Consider the following 19,414-nt stretch of genomic DNA (forward strand, 5'->3'; position numbering starts at 1 on the left):
AAGATTTAAAATTTTTATTATATAAATTTAAACTACCCACAACATTCGGCTGAATAACACCACAGTAATATGAACAAAAAAATATTTATTTTGTGCAGCAAAAATAACGCAAAATAACACACACACACACACACACGGTATGTGTTGCCGTGTGTGTGTGGGCGCGCGTATTGGGGCGAACTTCATTCTGCGTGATAGAGAGACCAGAGAAGTGTAAACCCAGGGACTGAAGAGACGGTAGAGCTCTTGGTGACGTTAAATTGATGTTAGACTCAACTTAAAGAAAACGCTGGGAGGAAGCTGTTGTCTACTTAAAGTTCCAGTAGATGGTATTATTTGGCTGATGATCTGTTGTTTGCCATATCTGCGATGGACATGAGGAGAAGGGTTACAGGCTGGAATTAGTAGATCTGATTCCAGAATTGGACAATAAGCCTTTACTTCTGTATGTATAATTTGAGTATGCCACACCTGATTTAAAAAAATTCAGTAGGCCTCACAAAGTCTAATCTAAGTCAATTTATATCATAGATATTGACATTCATTATTTTTTCTATAAGAACAATTAACAACAGTTAATTAAATTGGTCTATTTTGAATAATTTATGCGTAATTAGGAGGAGGAGAAGGAGGAGAAAGAGATGTTGGAGAGGCTGTTTCTGAGCTGTGCCGACCCCTGGACCGAAGGCTCTGTGGGGCTGGAGGAGACTTTGGTGACCGCTGCTGCCGAGGTGGAGAAGAGGGACGGTGTCGTCATGGACAACAGCAGCATCAGCAGCAGCTCTGTCATCCTGGACGACAGTCTGACCAACCTGCAGTGGCTGCTGGAGTTCTCCATTCTCGGTGCCAACATGCAGCAGCATGCCCACCATCAGCCACACCTGTTCGGCCACCAGCAAGTAGGATCCGACGCCCCGTCTTCCCCTCTGGCCAGGGTCCCTGCCTCCATCGGGATGCCCCTGACCCTCCCCGGAATCGTGGTGCACGGTCACTGCCCAGACGAGGTGGACTACAAGACCAATGCGTACATCAAGCCACCCTACTCGTACGCCACCCTCATCTGTATGGCCATGCAGGCCAGCAAGAAGAGCGAGATCACCCTGTCCTGCATCTACAAGTATATCACTGACAACTTCTGCTACTATCGCCATGCTGACCCCAACTGGCAGGTAAAGGAGCACACACAGTTACACACACTGATAGAAAGGACATGCAGTTTCTGACACTCTGTCCACTACTTAAAATAAGTTTCTCACTTTAATCTGCGCTGTAGTGAAATTACAGCTGAGAGTTTCTATTTTAAGCACAGTTCAGTCTTATCTCATTTTCAACCCAGGAGTGAATTATTTCTCAGATATATTCATTTCAAATCAGGTGTAAGTCACAAAGTGAAGTAACTTTGTGAGCTTTCAGTTTACATTTCTGTTTTCAGAACTCAATTCGACACAACCTGTCACTCAACAAGTGCTTCATCAAAGTGCCACGGAAGAAAGGCGAGCCAGGAAAGGGTGGTTTCTGGAAGACTGACCCGCAGTATGCCGAACGCCTCCTTAGCGGTGCCTACAAAAACAGACGAATGCCACCTGTCCACATCAATCCCGCCCTCCAGAATAGGCTCAGGCTCAGCCTCCAGCCCCAGTCCACAGATCCTTGCAGCACAACAGGGGTTCAGGAAGGCCAGTGCATCAACCCTGAATCCCAGCAACTCCTCCAGGAGTTTGAAGAGGCAACTGGAGCTGACTGGTGCTCGGACCCCCATCTAGATGAGGGTACCATGCTAGGGTCATGGCCGGTAGTCAGGGAAAGAGGTGGGAAAAAGAGGAAACGTTCACTGAGCTCTGAAAATGAAGTCACCAAAGTTCCCCGACTTTCAAACTCCCCTCCACTCTCTGTGGACGAACAGGAGATTGGACCTGTGGAAAGGGACTTTGATTGGGAGGCCCTGTTAGACACTGCCCTCACTGGGGAGGTCAGTTTGAATGTAGCAGAGCCTCTGAGCCCCATCATAAGAGAGGAGGGCCACATGCTGGAGAATCTCTGGCCTGTAGAAGAGCAAGGCGACGGTGATTTTTTCTGTAGCTCCAATGTCAACCTGGAACCGCTGTTTAACCTCGAAGACTTATTACCCCTGCACCTGGTTTGACACCCTTGAGGAATAACTGCTATCCAGGATCTCTTACACAAAACTCTACTTAAAGGTAGGGTAGGAGATTTTGAATGTTCAAAGCATTGTTTGTATTTTTTGGCTGTTGGTGAATAAAGCAGACTCAAACAAAAAATCTGTTGGATTTACTTAAAAATGTTATGTCAAGTGGTTCCACGTAACTCTGTTGAGTAGGTTTTAATAAAATTGTTTTTACATATGATCTACTTTATACAGTTAAGTATATTTTACAACAGTAACTTAAGTAACTGCTACTTAACTAGATTACTTCTTCTTCGGTTCAGGAAAAAAATCTGAACCATTCGGTATACACGTGTTTCGGTTCAGTTCTGGATACAGAGGCATTTTTACCACAGCATATAGACGAGTGTTGCCAACTTGGCGTCTCTCTCGCTACATTTGGCGCTTTTCAAACTTTTTTTAATCAAAAGCAACTATTGACTCTCTGGTGATGTTTGGAGACTGACATGAAATCATTTTGCAGTCAGGCTACTGTCCTCGACAAGCAGCGACCGTGAGCTCCTCCCCCGCATCAACGCATTTACAGCCGGTCACTCTCACTGTAGCTTCATGCAGCAGGTTCAGCTGCTGGCATAGCAGAGAGACCCACAGCACAGCGTCCAAACGTGCGCAATGCTGCCGCTGGTCCCGTCAATGCTTACAGAGTGGGATGTAAATAGCATATTTCAATGGCAAAAACAAAAACCATTAGCACCTTAGCCTAGCAGGGTAGTTACATTGGTTATGTTCAGCCTCCTGTGACCAGAGCAGAGGTGGAAGTACTCTGATCCTGTACTTAGGTTACTACAGTGAAAGTACTTCACTTACAGTAAAATAGTACCTGTCAGTGTTTTTACCATTATATATGATTTAAATGTCTGCTGCTTTAGATTTCTGCTGTTAGTCCAACCATATTCTCTAAAATGACCATAGATAATGCTGTCTAATAGAAACTTGCATTAAAACAGTTTTTAATCTTCTACATCTGCCACAAGCGCCTCAGTTTATTATACTAATGTATATTTAGTTATAATAAATGTATATTTAAATGGAAAGTGCACCTTCTATGCCCATTTACAGCCTGACCATGATCTTAATGTTGATCTTAACATTCCAATTAAGCCTCATATAAGGTGGAGGTCTGTCAGCTTCTTCACATCACATGGATCACACACCAATCAATGCTGCTGAATAAGCGTTACTGACTTCTTATTACACCCCCCCCCTCCCCACACACACACACACACACACTTTTTTTTCTTTTTCAATCACCAGCACTGCTAGCCGAGTATTCTTTTTTTTGCCTCCATCCATTGTAGTTATCCTCTTTAAGAGGACACCCCCGAGAGACGAACTACATTTTTGTGCCAGAATTACCCATTGCTTCTGGATGCATTAATTATCCACAAAGATAAAACACTTGTTTTGAATTAAAGGAGTAAAGTCCCTCCCATTTGTTCTCTCTGAGACAGCACACTGCTCCTTTGTGACCATTATGCTGCCTGTATCTGCTGATGCTGCTCTGGGCAATGGAGGAACAAGTATATTCTACAGAGTTTGACCACATCTGTCAGAACAGATTCCTACATGAGAGACCTACAATAATTTCACGTCAAAAGAATGAATACATTGAGTGGAAACTCACAAATCTGGGTATCAAGTCCATTGGCACAGTCTGATCAAACCGCATTGGTGGAGCTACCTTGGTGGAAGACAAACTGATGAAGAGAGGACGTGGAGCTTGCTGTAAAATGGTATGACAACAAATGTGTCACACTTCTAAGCAATGCCTGTGGGATCACACCTCTTGCAACTGTCCAACGTTGGAGCAAAGATAGCAAAGCAAGGATTCCCAGCGAATGCCTATCACTAATTCTTGCTTAAATTTAAGCATATGGGTGGCATTGACCTTTCAGACATGCTGGTTCACCTTTACAAGACACCAACCAAGTTACAACGATGGTACTTCCCCCTGTTTGGATACTCCCTTGACCTATGCATCTCCAATGCCTGGCTGCTAATAAAATTACTTGGCACTTCTTTTCCAGTTATTTGATTATTTCAACAGTTCTTTTTGTATTCAGGTAAAAAATATGATTTTACTATAATTATTTATTAATTACTATCAATTTGGTTATGTTACCATCGAGCACAATCTCAATCGTTTGGTGGAGACCTATATTTCAAAAAGTATGGGGGGGGGGGGGGGGGGCCCCAAGTGATCAAAGGGGGGGGGGGGGTCCGTTTCTATGGTTACTGGACAAACATTCTGCACTATTAAACTACCGCAACGACGACCTCTGCAAGGGAGAAGAAGCGCTAAGAGCAGTGTCAAACTCAGTCCGCAGGAATTTCTCTTCTTTAGCTCACAAGCTGGTAACAGGTGGTCAGCAAGTAGGCTGAGGCTGAGCGGTCAATACGTGCCACTGGCTTGGGATTTAGTGAAGTTATACTCACAGCTGACACAAGGTGAGTTTTGGTGTTTGGACTCCTGAGTTTTGGATGTTTATTGTAAAAGAGTTGATCAGTTATGCTCTGAAAGCATTATATGAATCACATGTGTCACAACTCAAGGCCCGCGGGCCAAATCCGACCCTCACCACTTTATGTCCAAAACACATATGATCCGGCCCAAATCTTTTTTGTAAATGTAAGATTTAAAATTTTTATTATATAAATTTAAACTACCCACAACATTCGGCTGAATAACACCACAGTAATATGAACAAAAAAATATTTATTTTGTGCAGCAAAAATAACGCAAAATAACACACACACACACACACACACACACACGGTATGTGTTGCCGTGTGTGTGTGGGCGCGCATATTGGGGCGAACTTCATTCTGCGTGATAGAGAGACCAGAGAAGTGTAAACCCAGGGACTGAAGAGACGGTAGAGCTCTTGGTGACGTTAAATTGATGTTAGACTCAACTTAAAGAAAACGCTGGGAGGAAGCTGTTGTCTACTTAAAGTTCCAGTAGATGGTATTATTTGGCTGATGATCTGTTGTTTGCCATATCTGCGATGGACATGAGGAGAAGGGTTACAGGCTGGAATTAGTAGATCTGATTCCAGAATTGGACAATAAGCCTTTACTTCTGTATGTATAATTTGAGTATGCCACACCTGATTTAAAAAAATTCAGTAGGCCTCACAAAGTCTAATCTAAGTCAATTTATATCATAGATATTGACATTCATTATTTTTTCTATAAGAACAATTAACAACAGTTAATTAAATTGGTCTATTTTGAATAATTTATGCGTAATTAGGAGGAGGAGAAGGAGGAGAAAGAGATGTTGGAGAGGCTGTTTCTGAGCTGTGCCGACCCCTGGACCGAAGGCTCTGTGGGGCTGGAGGAGACTTTGGTGACCGCTGCTGCCGAGGTGGAGAAGAGGGACGGTGTCGTCATGGACAACAGCAGCATCAGCAGCAGCTCTGTCATCCTGGACGACAGTCTGACCAACCTGCAGTGGCTGCTGGAGTTCTCCATTCTCGGTGCCAACATGCAGCAGCATGCCCACCATCAGCCACACCTGTTCGGCCACCAGCAAGTAGGATCCGACGCCCCGTCTTCCCCTCTGGCCAGGGTCCCTGCCTCCATCGGGATGCCCCTGACCCTCCCCGGAATCGTGGTGCACGGTCACTGCCCAGACGAGGTGGACTACAAGACCAATGCGTACATCAAGCCACCCTACTCGTACGCCACCCTCATCTGTATGGCCATGCAGGCCAGCAAGAAGAGCGAGATCACCCTGTCCTGCATCTACAAGTATATCACTGACAACTTCTGCTACTATCGCCATGCTGACCCCAACTGGCAGGTAAAGGAGCACACACAGTTACACACACTGATAGAAAGGACATGCAGTTTCTGACACTCTGTCCACTACTTAAAATAAGTTTCTCACTTTAATCTGCGCTGTAGTGAAATTACAGCTGAGAGTTTCTATTTTAAGCACAGTTCAGTCTTATCTCATTTTCAACCCAGGAGTGAATTATTTCTCAGATATATTCATTTCAAATCAGGTGTAAGTCACAAAGTGAAGTAACTTTGTGAGCTTTCAGTTTACATTTCTGTTTTCAGAACTCAATTCGACACAACCTGTCACTCAACAAGTGCTTCATCAAAGTGCCACGGAAGAAAGGCGAGCCAGGAAAGGGTGGTTTCTGGAAGACTGACCCGCAGTATGCCGAACGCCTCCTTAGCGGTGCCTACAAAAACAGACGAATGCCACCTGTCCACATCAATCCCGCCCTCCAGAATAGGCTCAGGCTCAGCCTCCAGCCCCAGTCCACAGATCCTTGCAGCACAACAGGGGTTCAGGAAGGCCAGTGCATCAACCCTGAATCCCAGCAACTCCTCCAGGAGTTTGAAGAGGCAACTGGAGCTGACTGGTGCTCGGACCCCCATCTAGATGAGGGTACCATGCTAGGGTCATGGCCGGTAGTCAGGGAAAGAGGTGGGAAAAAGAGGAAACGTTCACTGAGCTCTGAAAATGAAGTCACCAAAGTTCCCCGACTTTCAAACTCCCCTCCACTCTCTGTGGACGAACAGGAGATTGGACCTGTGGAAAGGGACTTTGATTGGGAGGCCCTGTTAGACACTGCCCTCACTGGGGAGGTCAGTTTGAATGTAGCAGAGCCTCTGAGCCCCATCATAAGAGAGGAGGGCCACATGCTGGAGAATCTCTGGCCTGTAGAAGAGCAAGGCGACGGTGATTTTTTCTGTAGCTCCAATGTCAACCTGGAACCGCTGTTTAACCTCGAAGACTTATTACCCCTGCACCTGGTTTGACACCCTTGAGGAATAACTGCTATCCAGGATCTCTTACACAAAACTCTACTTAAAGGTAGGGTAGGAGATTTTGAATGTTCAAAGCATTGTTTGTATTTTTTGGCTGTTGGTGAATAAAGCAGACTCAAACAAAAAATCTGTTGGATTTACTTAAAAATGTTATGTCAAGTGGTTCCACGTAACTCTGTTGAGTAGGTTTTAATAAAATTGTTTTTACATATGATCTACTTTATACAGTTAAGTATATTTTACAACAGTAACTTAAGTAACTGCTACTTAACTAGATTACTTCTTCTTCGGTTCAGGAAAAAAATCTGAACCATTCGGTATACACGTGTTTCGGTTCAGTTCTGGATACAGAGGCATTTTTACCACAGCATATAGACGAGTGTTGCCAACTTGGCGTCTCTCTCGCTACATTTGGCGCTTTTCAAACTTTTTTTAATCAAAAGCAACTATTGACTCTCTGGTGATGTTTGGAGACTGACATGAAATCATTTTGCAGTCAGGCTACTGTCCTCGACAAGCAGCGACCGTGAGCTCCTCCCCCGCATCAACGCATTTACAGCCGGTCACTCTCACTGTAGCTTCATGCAGCAGGTTCAGCTGCTGGCATAGCAGAGAGACCCACAGCACAGCGTCCAAACGTGCGCAATGCTGCCGCTGGTCCCGTCAATGCTTACAGAGTGGGATGTAAATAGCATATTTCAATGGCAAAAACAAAAACCATTAGCACCTTAGCCTAGCAGGGTAGTTACATTGGTTATGTTCAGCCTCCTGTGACCAGAGCAGAGGTGGAAGTACTCTGATCCTGTACTTAGGTTACTACAGTGAAAGTACTTCACTTACAGTAAAATAGTACCTGTCAGTGTTTTTACCATTATATATGATTTAAATGTCTGCTGCTTTAGATTTCTGCTGTTAGTCCAACCATATTCTCTAAAATGACCATAGATAATGCTGTCTAATAGAAACTTGCATTAAAACAGTTTTTAATCTTCTACATCTGCCACAAGCGCCTCAGTTTATTATACTAATGTATATTTAGTTATAATAAATGTATATTTAAATGGAAAGTGCACCTTCTATGCCCATTTACAGCCTGACCATGATCTTAATGTTGATCTTAACATTCCAATTAAGCCTCATATAAGGTGGAGGTCTGTCAGCTTCTTCACATCACATGGATCACACACCAATCAATGCTGCTGAATAAGCGTTACTGACTTCTTATTACACCCCCCCCCCCCCCCCCACACACACACACACTTTTTTTTCTTTTTCAATCACCAGCACTGCTAGCCGAGTATTCTTTTTTTTGCCTCCATCCATTGTAGTTATCCTCTTTAAGAGGACACCCCCGAGAGACGAACTACATTTTTGTGCCAGAATTACCCATTGCTTCTGGATGCATTAATTATCCACAAAGATAAAACACTTGTTTTGAATTAAAGGAGTAAAGTCCCTCCCATTTGTTCTCTCTGAGACAGCACACTGCTCCTTTGTGACCATTATGCTGCCTGTATCTGCTGATGCTGCTCTGGGCAATGGAGGAACAAGTATATTCTACAGAGTTTGACCACATCTGTCAGAACAGATTCCTACATGAGAGACCTACAATAATTTCACGTCAAAAGAATGAATACATTGAGTGGAAACTCACAAATCTGGGTATCAAGTCCATTGGCACAGTCTGATCAAACCGCATTGGTGGAGCTACCTTGGTGGAAGACAAACTGATGAAGAGAGGACGTGGAGCTTGCTGTAAAATGGTATGACAACAAATGTGTCACACTTCTAAGCAATGCCTGTGGGATCACACCTCTTGCAACTGTCCAACGTTGGAGCAAAGATAGCAAAGCAAGGATTCCCAGCGAATGCCTATCACTAATTCTTGCTTAAATTTAAGCATATGGGTGGCATTGACCTTTCAGACATGCTGGTTCACCTTTACAAGACACCAACCAAGTTACAACGATGGTACTTCCCCCTGTTTGGATACTCCCTTGACCTATGCATCTCCAATGCCTGGCTGCTAATAAAATTACTTGGCACTTCTTTTCCAGTTATTTGATTATTTCAACAGTTCTTTTTGTATTCAGGTAAAAAATATGATTTTACTATAATTATTTATTAATTACTATCAATTTGGTTATGTTACCATCGAGCACAATCTCAATCGTTTGGTGGAGACCTATATTTCAAAAAGTATGGGGGGGGGGGGGGGGGGGTGCCCCAAGTGATCAAAGGGGGGGGGGGGGGGGGGTCCGTTTCTATGGTTACTGGACAAACATTCTGCACTATTAAACTACCGCAACGACGACCTCTGCAAGGGAGAAGAAGCGCTAAGAGCAGTGTCAAACTCAGTCCGCAGGAATTTCTCTTCTTTAGCTCACAAGCTGGTAACAGGTGGTCAGCAAGTAGGCTGAGGCTGAGCGGTCAATACGTGCCACTGGCTTGGGATTTAGTGAAGTTATACTCACAGCTGACACAAGGTGAGTTTTGGTGTTTGGACTCCTGAGTTTTGGATGTTTATTGTAAAAGAGTTGATCAGTTATGCTCTGAAAGCATTATATGAATCACATGTGTCACAACTCAAGGCCCGCGGGCCAAATCCGACCCTCACCACTTTATGTCCAAAACACATATGATCCGGCCCAAATCTTTTTTGTAAATGTAAGATTTAAAATTTTTATTATATAAATTTAAACTACCCACAACATTCGGCTGAATAACACCACAGTAATATGAACAAAAAAATATTTATTTTGTGCAGCAAAAATAACGCAAAATAACACACACACACACACACACACACACACACGGTATGTGTTGCCGTGTGTGTGTGGGCGCGCGTATTGGGGCGAACTTCATTCTGCGTGATAGAGAGACCAGAGAAGTGTAAACCCAGGGACTGAAGAGACGGTAGAGCTCTTGGTGACGTTAAATTGATGTTAGACTCAACTTAAAGAAAACGCTGGGAGGAAGCTGTTGTCTACTTAAAGTTCCAGTAGATGGTATTATTTGGCTGATGATCTGTTGTTTGCCATATCTGCGATGGACATGAGGAGAAGGGTTACAGGCTGGAATTAGTAGATCTGATTCCAGAATTGGACAATAAGCCTTTACTTCTGTATGTATAATTTGAGTATGCCACACCTGATTTAAAAAAATTCAGTAGGCCTCACAAAGTCTAATCTAAGTCAATTTATATCATAGATATTGACATTCATTATTTTTTCTATAAGAACAATTAACAACAGTTAATTAAATTGGTCTATTTTGAATAATTTATGCGTAATTAGGAGGAGGAGAAGGAGGAGAAAGAGATGTTGGAGAGGCTGTTTCTGAGCTGTGCCGACCCCTGGACCGAAGGCTCTGTGGGGCTGGAGGAGACTTTGGTGACCGCTGCTGCCGAGGTGGAGAAGAGGGACGGTGTCGTCATGGACAACAGCAGCATCAGCAGCAGCTCTGTCATCCTGGACGACAGTCTGACCAACCTGCAGTGGCTGCTGGAGTTCTCCATTCTCGGTGCCAACATGCAGCAGCATGCCCACCATCAGCCACACCTGTTCGGCCACCAGCAAGTAGGATCCGACGCCCCGTCTTCCCCTCTGGCCAGGGTCCCTGCCTCCATCGGGATGCCCCTGACCCTCCCCGGAATCGTGGTGCACGGTCACTGCCCAGACGAGGTGGACTACAAGACCAATGCGTACATCAAGCCACCCTACTCGTACGCCACCCTCATCTGTATGGCCATGCAGGCCAGCAAGAAGAGCGAGATCACCCTGTCCTGCATCTACAAGTATATCACTGACAACTTCTGCTACTATCGCCATGCTGACCCCAACTGGCAGGTAAAGGAGCACACACAGTTACACACACTGATAGAAAGGACATGCAGTTTCTGACACTCTGTCCACTACTTAAAATAAGTTTCTCACTTTAATCTGCGCTGTAGTGAAATTACAGCTGAGAGTTTCTATTTTAAGCACAGTTCAGTCTTATCTCATTTTCAACCCAGGAGTGAATTATTTCTCAGATATATTCATTTCAAATCAGGTGTAAGTCACAAAGTGAAGTAACTTTGTGAGCTTTCAGTTTACATTTCTGTTTTCAGAACTCAATTCGACACAACCTGTCACTCAACAAGTGCTTCATCAAAGTGCCACGGAAGAAAGGCGAGCCAGGAAAGGGTGGTTTCTGGAAGACTGACCCGCAGTATGCCGAACGCCTCCTTAGCGGTGCCTACAAAAACAGACGAATGCCACCTGTCCACATCAATCCCGCCCTCCAGAATAGGCTCAGGCTCAGCCTCCAGCCCCAGTCCACAGATCCTTGCAGCACAACAGGGGTTCAGGAAGGCCAGTGCATCAACCCTGAATCCCAGCAACTCCTCCAGGAGTTTGAAGAGGCAACTGGAGCTGACTGGTGCTCGGACCCCCATCTAGATGAGGGTACCATGCTAGGGTCATGGCCGGTAGTCAGGGAAAGAGGTGGGAAAAAGAGGAAACGTTCACTGAGCTCTGAAAATGAAGTCACCAAAGTTCCCCGACTTTCAAACTCCCCTCCACTCTCTGTGGACGAACAGGAGATTGGACCTGTGGAAAGGGACTTTGATTGGGAGGCCCTGTTAGACACTGCCCTCACTGGGGAGGTCAGTTTGAATGTAGCAGAGCCTCTGAGCCCCATCATAAGAGAGGAGGGCCACATGCTGGAGAATCTCTGGCCTGTAGAAGAGCAAGGCGACGGTGATTTTTTCTGTAGCTCCAATGTCAACCTGGAACCGCTGTTTAACCTCGAAGACTTATTACCCCTGCACCTGGTTTGACACCCTTGAGGAATAACTGCTATCCAGGATCTCTTACACAAAACTCTACTTAAAGGTAGGGTAGGAGATTTTGAATGTTCAAAGCATTGTTTGTATTTTTTGGCTGTTGGTGAATAAAGCAGACTCAAACAAAAAATCTGTTGGATTTACTTAAAAATGTTATGTCAAGTGGTTCCACGTAACTCTGTTGAGTAGGTTTTAATAAAATTGTTTTTACATATGATCTACTTTATACAGTTAAGTATATTTTACAACAGTAACTTAAGTAACTGCTACTTAACTAGATTACTTCTTCTTCGGTTCAGGAAAAAAATCTGAACCATTCGGTATACACGTGTTTCGGTTCAGTTCTGGATACAGAGGCATTTTTACCACAGCATATAGACGAGTGTTGCCAACTTGGCGTCTCTCTCGCTACATTTGGCGCTTTTCAAACTTTTTTTAATCAAAAGCAACTATTGACTCTCTGGTGATGTTTGGAGACTGACATGAAATCATTTTGCAGTCAGGCTACTGTCCTCGACAAGCAGCGACCGTGAGCTCCTCCCCCGCATCAACGCATTTACAGCCGGTCACTCTCACTGTAGCTTCATGCAGCAGGTTCAGCTGCTGGCATAGCAGAGAGACCCACAGCACAGCGTCCAAACGTGCGCAATGCTGCCGCTGGTCCCGTCAATGCTTACAGAGTGGGATGTAAATAGCATATTTCAATGGCAAAAACAAAAACCATTAGCACCTTAGCCTAGCAGGGTAGTTACATTGGTTATGTTCAGCCTCCTGTGACCAGAGCAGAGGTGGAAGTACTCTGATCCTGTACTTAGGTTACTACAGTGAAAGTACTTCACTTACAGTAAAATAGTACCTGTCAGTGTTTTTACCATTATATATGATTTAAATGTCTGCTGCTTTAGATTTCTGCTGTTAGTCCAACCATATTCTCTAAAATGACCATAGATAATGCTGTCTAATAGAAACTTGCATTAAAACAGTTTTTAATCTTCTACATCTGCCACAAGCGCCTCAGTTTATTATACTAATGTATATTTAGTTATAATAAATGTATATTTAAATGTGAGAAACATTTAATGACTTTAAATAAAACGACATCAGTAAAAATAAAATACACCCCTTTCTTCTCTCACCCCAATATGCAGGTTATTTATTGCTGATTTAAAGCCACCAGTGGCCTTGCACTTCACAGTTCAAAATGTCATAGAGGCAGTCATCTGAAAATCCAGCATCAGTGTCAGTGGATTTCATCCCTGTCACAGAACAGTAAAGATCATTTGTCCCCCTGCCCGGAAAAAGCAAATAAGAGCACATACAAAAGTCACCACAAATACCTCAATAAGCAATTTGTTACACTACAGACACATTAAATAAATCTGTTTGAAGTGCCTGAGACATTTTTTCCCAACATATGATGTAAAATCCCCCAAAAACATTTCAGCAATTACATGGTCAACATGTAAGTAAAAATAAAAACATCAAACAGTTTTTTCCAGGTTGACCCACTAGCCCTGCTTAAAGCAACGTCAGGTATAATACAAAAAAAATACAGTTTGTTATTCTCATTGGGCATTTTTTTAAATGGGAATACCAAAAAAACTCACAGCATCACAGCAACAGATATATGATACAGAAGATATTTGTGCTTTTACTAAGCCAAACAGCTCTGGCTTGCACTGAGATGGTTAATACTCAGAGGTCGGACACCCCAGTCCCCTGTTATATGTAGCAATAATTTCTCTGCTGTCACAGCTGCTGGCAGTAATGAACAGTTATTTCTAAGGATGTATATTAATATAACTCCTACTTCATTATGATGTAATTACAAGTATAATTTTGAGACTTGAGTTTATTGTTGCCAAAAGAATGGAAAGTATGTTTGTTAAACTTCAGGTAGAAGGTGTGTCTGAGCTCCATACACCACCCTTGTGGCCAGTTCATTTCCAGCGGCTATACTACTGAGCCTCTATGTCCAGCATGTAGACAAAGCAATACTAGCTTAAGATTATGTCAACATTTGTGCCCCACATCGTACTAAATATATGGAGGTTATATTACTGCCAGACTCATGACCAAAAAACTGGTGGTCTCCCTTATTGTTAGATATGTTGTACCCTGATTCTGTAATGAGAAAGCTAGAAGTTATCATCTTCATCTCGTCTTGACATTATGAGCTGCCTCCTTGGCCCTGTGAGATGAGGAACGCTGGAGGGAGAGTCCAACGCTCCGGAGTCCAATTTTGGAGTGGAAGTGCAGCGTGGCCCGACCCGGCCTATGAGTCCACGGACATCTCTGTGAAGAGCTGGATCACTGGGAATGGAGTTGAGGCGAACACCCTGTTCCAAACCCCCAATGTCTCGGTCCAAACGGGGGTTACTGGCGCTACTTGGAGACTGTGGGTCAGCGCTGAAGTATAAGGTTGAACTTGATTCTGTGGGGCAGAAATATGGCTCTGGACTATCTCCAAAAACTGACTTTCCCTCTGGAGAGCTGCGTTTGTAATCTGAAGTGGGAGACTCCATTGGGCTCTCCATCTCCAGACTGTCATCTTCTTCTTCAGGTTGCTCTGTCGATGTGGGTTCGCTGACACTCTGGAACTCATCTTTACAGTCTGACAGGGGTGCCAGGCCTTTCCCTTGAGACTCAGAGGTGGAGATACCATCACAGCTTCCTCCAGCTGTGATTGTCATGCCCTCGTTACTTTTAAACGCTTGATTGTACTCCTCCATGTCGAGTATGGCTGCTGCTCCCCCGGCCCCATATGCCCTATTGATTTTACCAAGGTCTCCTGTTTTAAGGGCCAGGCGGATCAAGAGCCAGTGATGGTGGTAGCAAGGACAGGAGCTGTTGGGCTGGACCCCACAGTTTCCTGGATGCTCCAGCAAAGAACCAGCAACACCTGAGAGGGAGAAGCTGCCATGGTTTTGAATGGAAGGAGCTGGTAGACTTTTGTCCCCAAGAGAGAAGGAGGACTCCCCTTGTTCTATGCAACTGCTGCCCATGTGGTTGTGGTTCCTACCCTGGGAGATCTCTGTGGACTTGGGATGTAGGAACCGGTAGTACAGCATCAGAGAGGTAGCACCTGGGATGCACAGGAACAGGAAGTAGATTATTGTAGTGCACCGAGTCATTTATTAACAATTATTACAGTTGAGTAATTGATTTATTCATTCATGAATGCAAACAAGAAAACAAACAACAGCTTGTTATGTTCCTTTTCACTACAAGAAACAGGAAGTACGATGTTACTACGGAAACAGCATTGCCAAAAAAATTCGAATTCTTAGGCAAGTTCTGAATTGTACCTATTTCTGTCACAATAGATGCATACAGTTAGTGTGAGTTGGAAATTTAGATATTTGTATTTATTTTTAGTGAGGCATTTTCTACATTTTTTTTGAAGCCACATGAATTACTTCATACAAACCAGAGATATTTTTTGACTAATGCTGGAAAAAAAGTAACAAAAAACAAGCCATTCCCTTGTTGATTTCATTTTCCAATTTTAGATTATCAATTGTGGTTGTTGCTGGCTGTTAATTTGACACGTGCATGCAGCAAGTACAAAGAAAAAAAACATCTTCAATATAAATATCCTGCATGCTGCATGCTCACATGCTGTTTCAACCTTTATGAATCACCACTGGGGCTTTATTACTCAGATGAACTATTGACAGTTTGCCACTAGTCTACTTACGAGAAATGCTCCAATACAAAAAGTTTGCATAAACACTGCAGAGAGGATGACTCACCGAGGAGAAAGCTGCACAGCACAGTGGTGGCGAGGGTCATGCTGTCCCATGATGCTTCGCTAAGGAAGTCAGAGGCGGCCAGCAGCAGAGTAGCATTCTCTACGAGCATGAACTGAAGGAGGGGAGAAGGTCATATCATGAGTGTCCTCAGCTTTACGTCACTGTAAGCTGAGGACACTGTGGTAAGGATGACAATGCAAACTATTTGCTTGTGTTTGTGTATCTGTGCGTGAGTGTGCTGTTCTGTGTGCATGCAGGCAAACAGGCAAAAAGAAGTGGAGGAATTTCATTTAAAGTTTCACTTACTGCATAAAAGCTGGCCACGCGAAAGCGCGAGGGTCCATCTTTGACGTTGAGGAAGAGGAAGACGTGGACGAGGCCCATGATGGCATTGAAAGCACGCCAACACCAGGGACCAGTGCAGATGTCTGGTTGCTGTGATACCAGCCAGAAGGAGGCCGTGAGCCAGTGGAAACCTGGAGGTCAACGTAAAAATAGACTAGAAGGATGCAAAAGAGGATCCATACACAGTGTATCACATTGATGCAGAAAAATAAATGAAAACTGGATCAAGAAGACATGCTGTAATCTGAGGTAACTCAAAAAACATGCTCACCTGCTACTCCGCAGACCCACCAGTTAAAAACTCGGGCGAAGAACATGAGGCAAGTCACCCTGGCACCCAGCATACCCACTCTCCACACCAGCTGGCACAGAAGGGCTGCTGGAGGCATCGCCAGGTGGCCCGGTCGTATCAGACAGCAGGCTCGGCTGTACAGCACCAGGGCCCAGGATATTGACAGCACACATAAACCGCAGCAATAGGCAACTGAGAATAAAGCATATGAAATCAAAAACGGTCTGAAATTCAGGATTTTATAGAAAACAATCAGTCACCAACATCAGCAGTAATTCTTTTACCTGGTGATGTGATGCCTACATCAGTGGACACCACAACATATGCCTGGAGCAGGCTCTGAGGCAGTGTAAGGACAAGGGCTTCAAGGAGCCAAAGGGCAGCAACATCTGCCTGCTGCATGACAGCAGCTCCAAGCTCAGCCACAGAGCCCTGCATGCGCAAAACACACCTCATGCAGTCCCACAACCTGCCAGGAGAGGGAGACAAAGACATACAGCAGGGCAGTGATCAAACATAACCTTCAATGACAGTAAAGTGAATACAATTAACAGCGTATATGAATGCATTTTTTTAACATAATATCTGCAAAGATCTCACCTTTTGAAGATGCCCAAGTGTAGTATGTGTATGACAGAGAGGTAGCATCTCCTGTCATCACCATCATCATAGTACCATTTCACACTTAACAGTTGAACCACTGTTCCCGGTAGAAAGAGGCCGAGTGTGAGGCCCGCCCACTGCGTCTCTTCATTCCAAAGATAAAATCCTATACAGTAGATCACTGACAAATGCACATGAACACAGATACAAGTCATGTAATTAAAGGAAACACCAGCATGTATGAGCAGTCCTTGATAAAGTGTGTACACCTTGAATAAGTCTGTTCCACAAGATCATACAATCTGCCTTCAGTTATTCTGTTAGTGACAAAGACAACTGAAAATACTGTCTGTATCTATCTGTATCACTGTATTACAATAACCATTTCCCCTTTCTGTGACAGGATGACTGTGATGTAGCAGCACGGTATTTTTATCTCCTGGGAATGATATACCTGCTGTACACAAAGTCACACTTTGTACACATCCAGTTCTCGTCCTGACCTTGCCCCCATTGATCTGCTTAGTCAGGGAATCATAACACTGTGCTGCACAGTGTTTTTAACACAGACACCAGATGGACACTATCTTCAGTAATAATAGCTAAATCAATGATTATAACATTGTAATGTGTTTTTAGAGGGTGTGAAATATGAAGCTAAAAGGCAGAATGTTTACAGAACTGAAGCATTAAAGTTACTATGTGACCCTGCTGAATGGCCCCTGCAGGCCTTTGGCCCACAGTTCTGGTGAACTCAGCTTGCCTTTCACTGCTATACATTCTACAAATCTGCTACTATAGGTTAACCAGCCCACTAGCAGTCGTGCTATATAGCATGACCGTTTGAACTACACAAAGCATCATGGCTGGGAGGCAGCACTTCCCATTCATTACAGCCAATGAAAACATCGCGACTGCCGTTTTTTTTAATCACAATATTCATTTTCAGCACCACAAGCTAGCAACGCGCTAAGTGCTAGAAATACTGTGCCCACTTACGAGCGCTCCGTTCGGCCACGATAACCAGCGCGGACACGCCGAGCAGGACCGCCTGGCACCACGCTATCCAACACCCGCTCCGCCGGGCCGCCGACGGCATCCTGCGGGCGACCGCTCCGGCAGCGTTTATCATGATGTGGATAGATGGTAGAGAGAATAAACCGGTGACATTATCCCGGGTATCCTTCCTCTCTCCACGGGTACATCCGCTCCCTTTCCCGTCCTCTTCTTCTTCTTCTCCCGCTGCCTGCCCCCTGTCAAAATATCTGACGTCACTGCGCGCTTTAAAGGGGCATCTGTAACTGTACAACGCTGTCTTACACACAATGATTTAAAATAACAGCAGCTATTACAGCCCGTACATATCGCTCTATGATTGAACTGCCTCGCAGCTACAGGGCTTGTTGATGCCGGCAGGGTTATTCTCTCTTCCATGGAGGAGAATCCCCTGAGCAGCTGGCAGGCACCCTGTGACCTGATCAGGTGTGTCATCAGCGCTGAAGAAGTACGTAGCTGTCTCATCAATAGATGGCCACCTTGAACTGTTTGCCACTTGACACCGTTTTAAGTTGTAATGAGAGGATCTCAGAAGGTACTGGGTAAAAAAATAACCCAGCCTGTGTTCATATTCACCTGCGTCTTTCTAGGTGCCTGAAAATGGATAATATAGCATAAAATAGGTAACACTGACCTGTAATGCTGCAGTGTATGGAGAAGCTAGCTTACACAGACGGTTCCAGATATTCATGCAGGTACACGCTGTGTGTTGTGGAAAAGAAATAATTGACCAAAAATAAATTACACATCTTCCATATTGTAATTTGGCTTGATGTATTCACCTGCTTAACCAGCTAGTTACTATGCTAAAATTGCTAGCAGGCAAATTTGGCTAGCAATTCAGCTAATGAGTAGTTCAGCCAGTTGCTGTTTGAACAGCAAATGTTTTTGAATAGCAATAACTGGCCCAAATATGTTCTCTATCTTTCATATTATAAATTGACTTGTATTTATCTTAAACCCGCTTCACCATCTAGCCAGAATGCTAAAAATGCTATCAGGCTGAGCTGCATTTGGCTAGCTAATCAGCTAATAATTAATTGAGTCTGTTGCTGTTTGACCAGCAAATAAAGTGCACTACAATTATGTTAAAATCAACCATTACAAACACATCACAAAAACATTTATACAATTTACCAAAGTAAAAAACCTCTATTATGAGTCACCTATATTGAATACATTATAGACTACCTGTGACTAAATGGTAATTCATATTTTCTATGCTACTCTGTTGTATCCTGGTGTCTTTATGAATTTATATGCTTGCTTACATATAAAGTTCTACTCATAACTAATAATACACAAGTGATCTATATCTTAGTGTAAAAGTCATCTGTTGTGGGTGAATTGTCTATCACCTGATTAATACTGAAACAAAATGCAAATGTGCATAATTAGCACCAGAATCTTACTGATTGTGAAAATAATTTTGTTGTGTCATGTTTTTTTTTTTTTAGAGTGCAGTCATGGTACTTACTGGGGGTGAGAATCCCAAGATTCATAACAGGATGTTTATCTAAATCATCAACAGAAAGGCAAGTCAGCTACACACAAATTAC

The 19,414-nt window shown here is 43.8% G+C and overlaps 4 protein-coding genes across 4 annotated transcripts; 3 read left to right on the forward strand and 1 right to left on the reverse strand.

Moving 5' to 3' along the window:
• The first annotated feature begins 641 nt into the window (after window positions 1–641).
• Window positions 642–2,143, forward strand: LOC114429040 (forkhead box protein J1-A-like). Its single transcript, XM_028397889.1, has 2 exons — window positions 642–1,169; window positions 1,433–2,143. The coding sequence occupies exons 1-2, from the start codon at window positions 642–644 to the stop codon at window positions 2,141–2,143; spliced, it is 1,239 nt and encodes a 412-aa protein (XP_028253690.1).
• A 3,322-nt stretch (window positions 2,144–5,465) lies between these two features.
• On the forward strand, window positions 5,466–6,967 carry LOC114429041 (forkhead box protein J1-A-like). The gene is made up of 2 exons (XM_028397890.1): window positions 5,466–5,993; window positions 6,257–6,967. The coding sequence occupies exons 1-2, from the start codon at window positions 5,466–5,468 to the stop codon at window positions 6,965–6,967; spliced, it is 1,239 nt and encodes a 412-aa protein (XP_028253691.1).
• Window positions 6,968–10,296: 3,329 nt separating this feature from the next.
• LOC114429043 (forkhead box protein J1-A-like) lies at window positions 10,297–11,798 on the forward strand. The gene is made up of 2 exons (XM_028397891.1): window positions 10,297–10,824; window positions 11,088–11,798. The coding sequence occupies exons 1-2, from the start codon at window positions 10,297–10,299 to the stop codon at window positions 11,796–11,798; spliced, it is 1,239 nt and encodes a 412-aa protein (XP_028253692.1).
• Window positions 11,799–12,946: 1,148 nt separating this feature from the next.
• On the reverse strand, window positions 12,947–18,028 carry xkr5a (XK related 5a). The gene is made up of 7 exons (XM_028397431.1): window positions 17,799–18,028; window positions 16,797–16,980; window positions 16,481–16,665; window positions 16,176–16,388; window positions 15,866–16,035; window positions 15,560–15,671; window positions 12,947–14,889 (listed from the first exon to the last, which is right to left on the reverse strand). The coding sequence occupies exons 1-7, from the start codon at window positions 17,929–17,931 to the stop codon at window positions 13,943–13,945; spliced, it is 1,944 nt and encodes a 647-aa protein (XP_028253232.1). The 5' UTR covers window positions 17,932–18,028; the 3' UTR covers window positions 12,947–13,942.
• Window positions 18,029–19,414: the final 1,386 nt, after the last annotated feature.

This window comes from Parambassis ranga, chromosome 24, assembly GCF_900634625.1.
Source record: "Parambassis ranga chromosome 24, fParRan2.1, whole genome shotgun sequence".
NCBI lineage: Eukaryota > Metazoa > Chordata > Actinopteri > Ambassidae > Parambassis > Parambassis ranga.

Bases quoted from the DNA above. Each gene is read 5' to 3' on its own strand.
- LOC114429040 (XM_028397889.1), top strand. From the start codon at position 642: ATGTTGGAGAGGCTGTTTCTGAGCTGTGCCGACCCCTGGACCGAAGGC. The intron at 1,170-1,432 runs GTAAAGGAGCAC...TTCTGTTTTCAG, and splicing joins ATGCTGACCCCAACTGGCAG to AACTCAATTCGACACAACCT.
- LOC114429041 (XM_028397890.1), top strand. From the start codon at position 5,466: ATGTTGGAGAGGCTGTTTCTGAGCTGTGCCGACCCCTGGACCGAAGGC. The intron at 5,994-6,256 runs GTAAAGGAGCAC...TTCTGTTTTCAG, and splicing joins ATGCTGACCCCAACTGGCAG to AACTCAATTCGACACAACCT.
- LOC114429043 (XM_028397891.1), top strand. From the start codon at position 10,297: ATGTTGGAGAGGCTGTTTCTGAGCTGTGCCGACCCCTGGACCGAAGGC. The intron at 10,825-11,087 runs GTAAAGGAGCAC...TTCTGTTTTCAG, and splicing joins ATGCTGACCCCAACTGGCAG to AACTCAATTCGACACAACCT.
- xkr5a (XM_028397431.1), bottom strand. From the start codon at position 17,931: ATGATAAACGCTGCCGGAGCGGTCGCCCGCAGGATGCCGTCGGCGGCC. The intron at 16,981-17,798 runs GTAAGTGGGCAC...TGCATTTGTCAG, and splicing joins CGTGGCCGAACGGAGCGCTC to TGATCTACTGTATAGGATTT. The intron at 16,666-16,796 runs GTGAGATCTTTG...CTCTCCTGGCAG, and splicing joins CACTTGGGCATCTTCAAAAG to GTTGTGGGACTGCATGAGGT.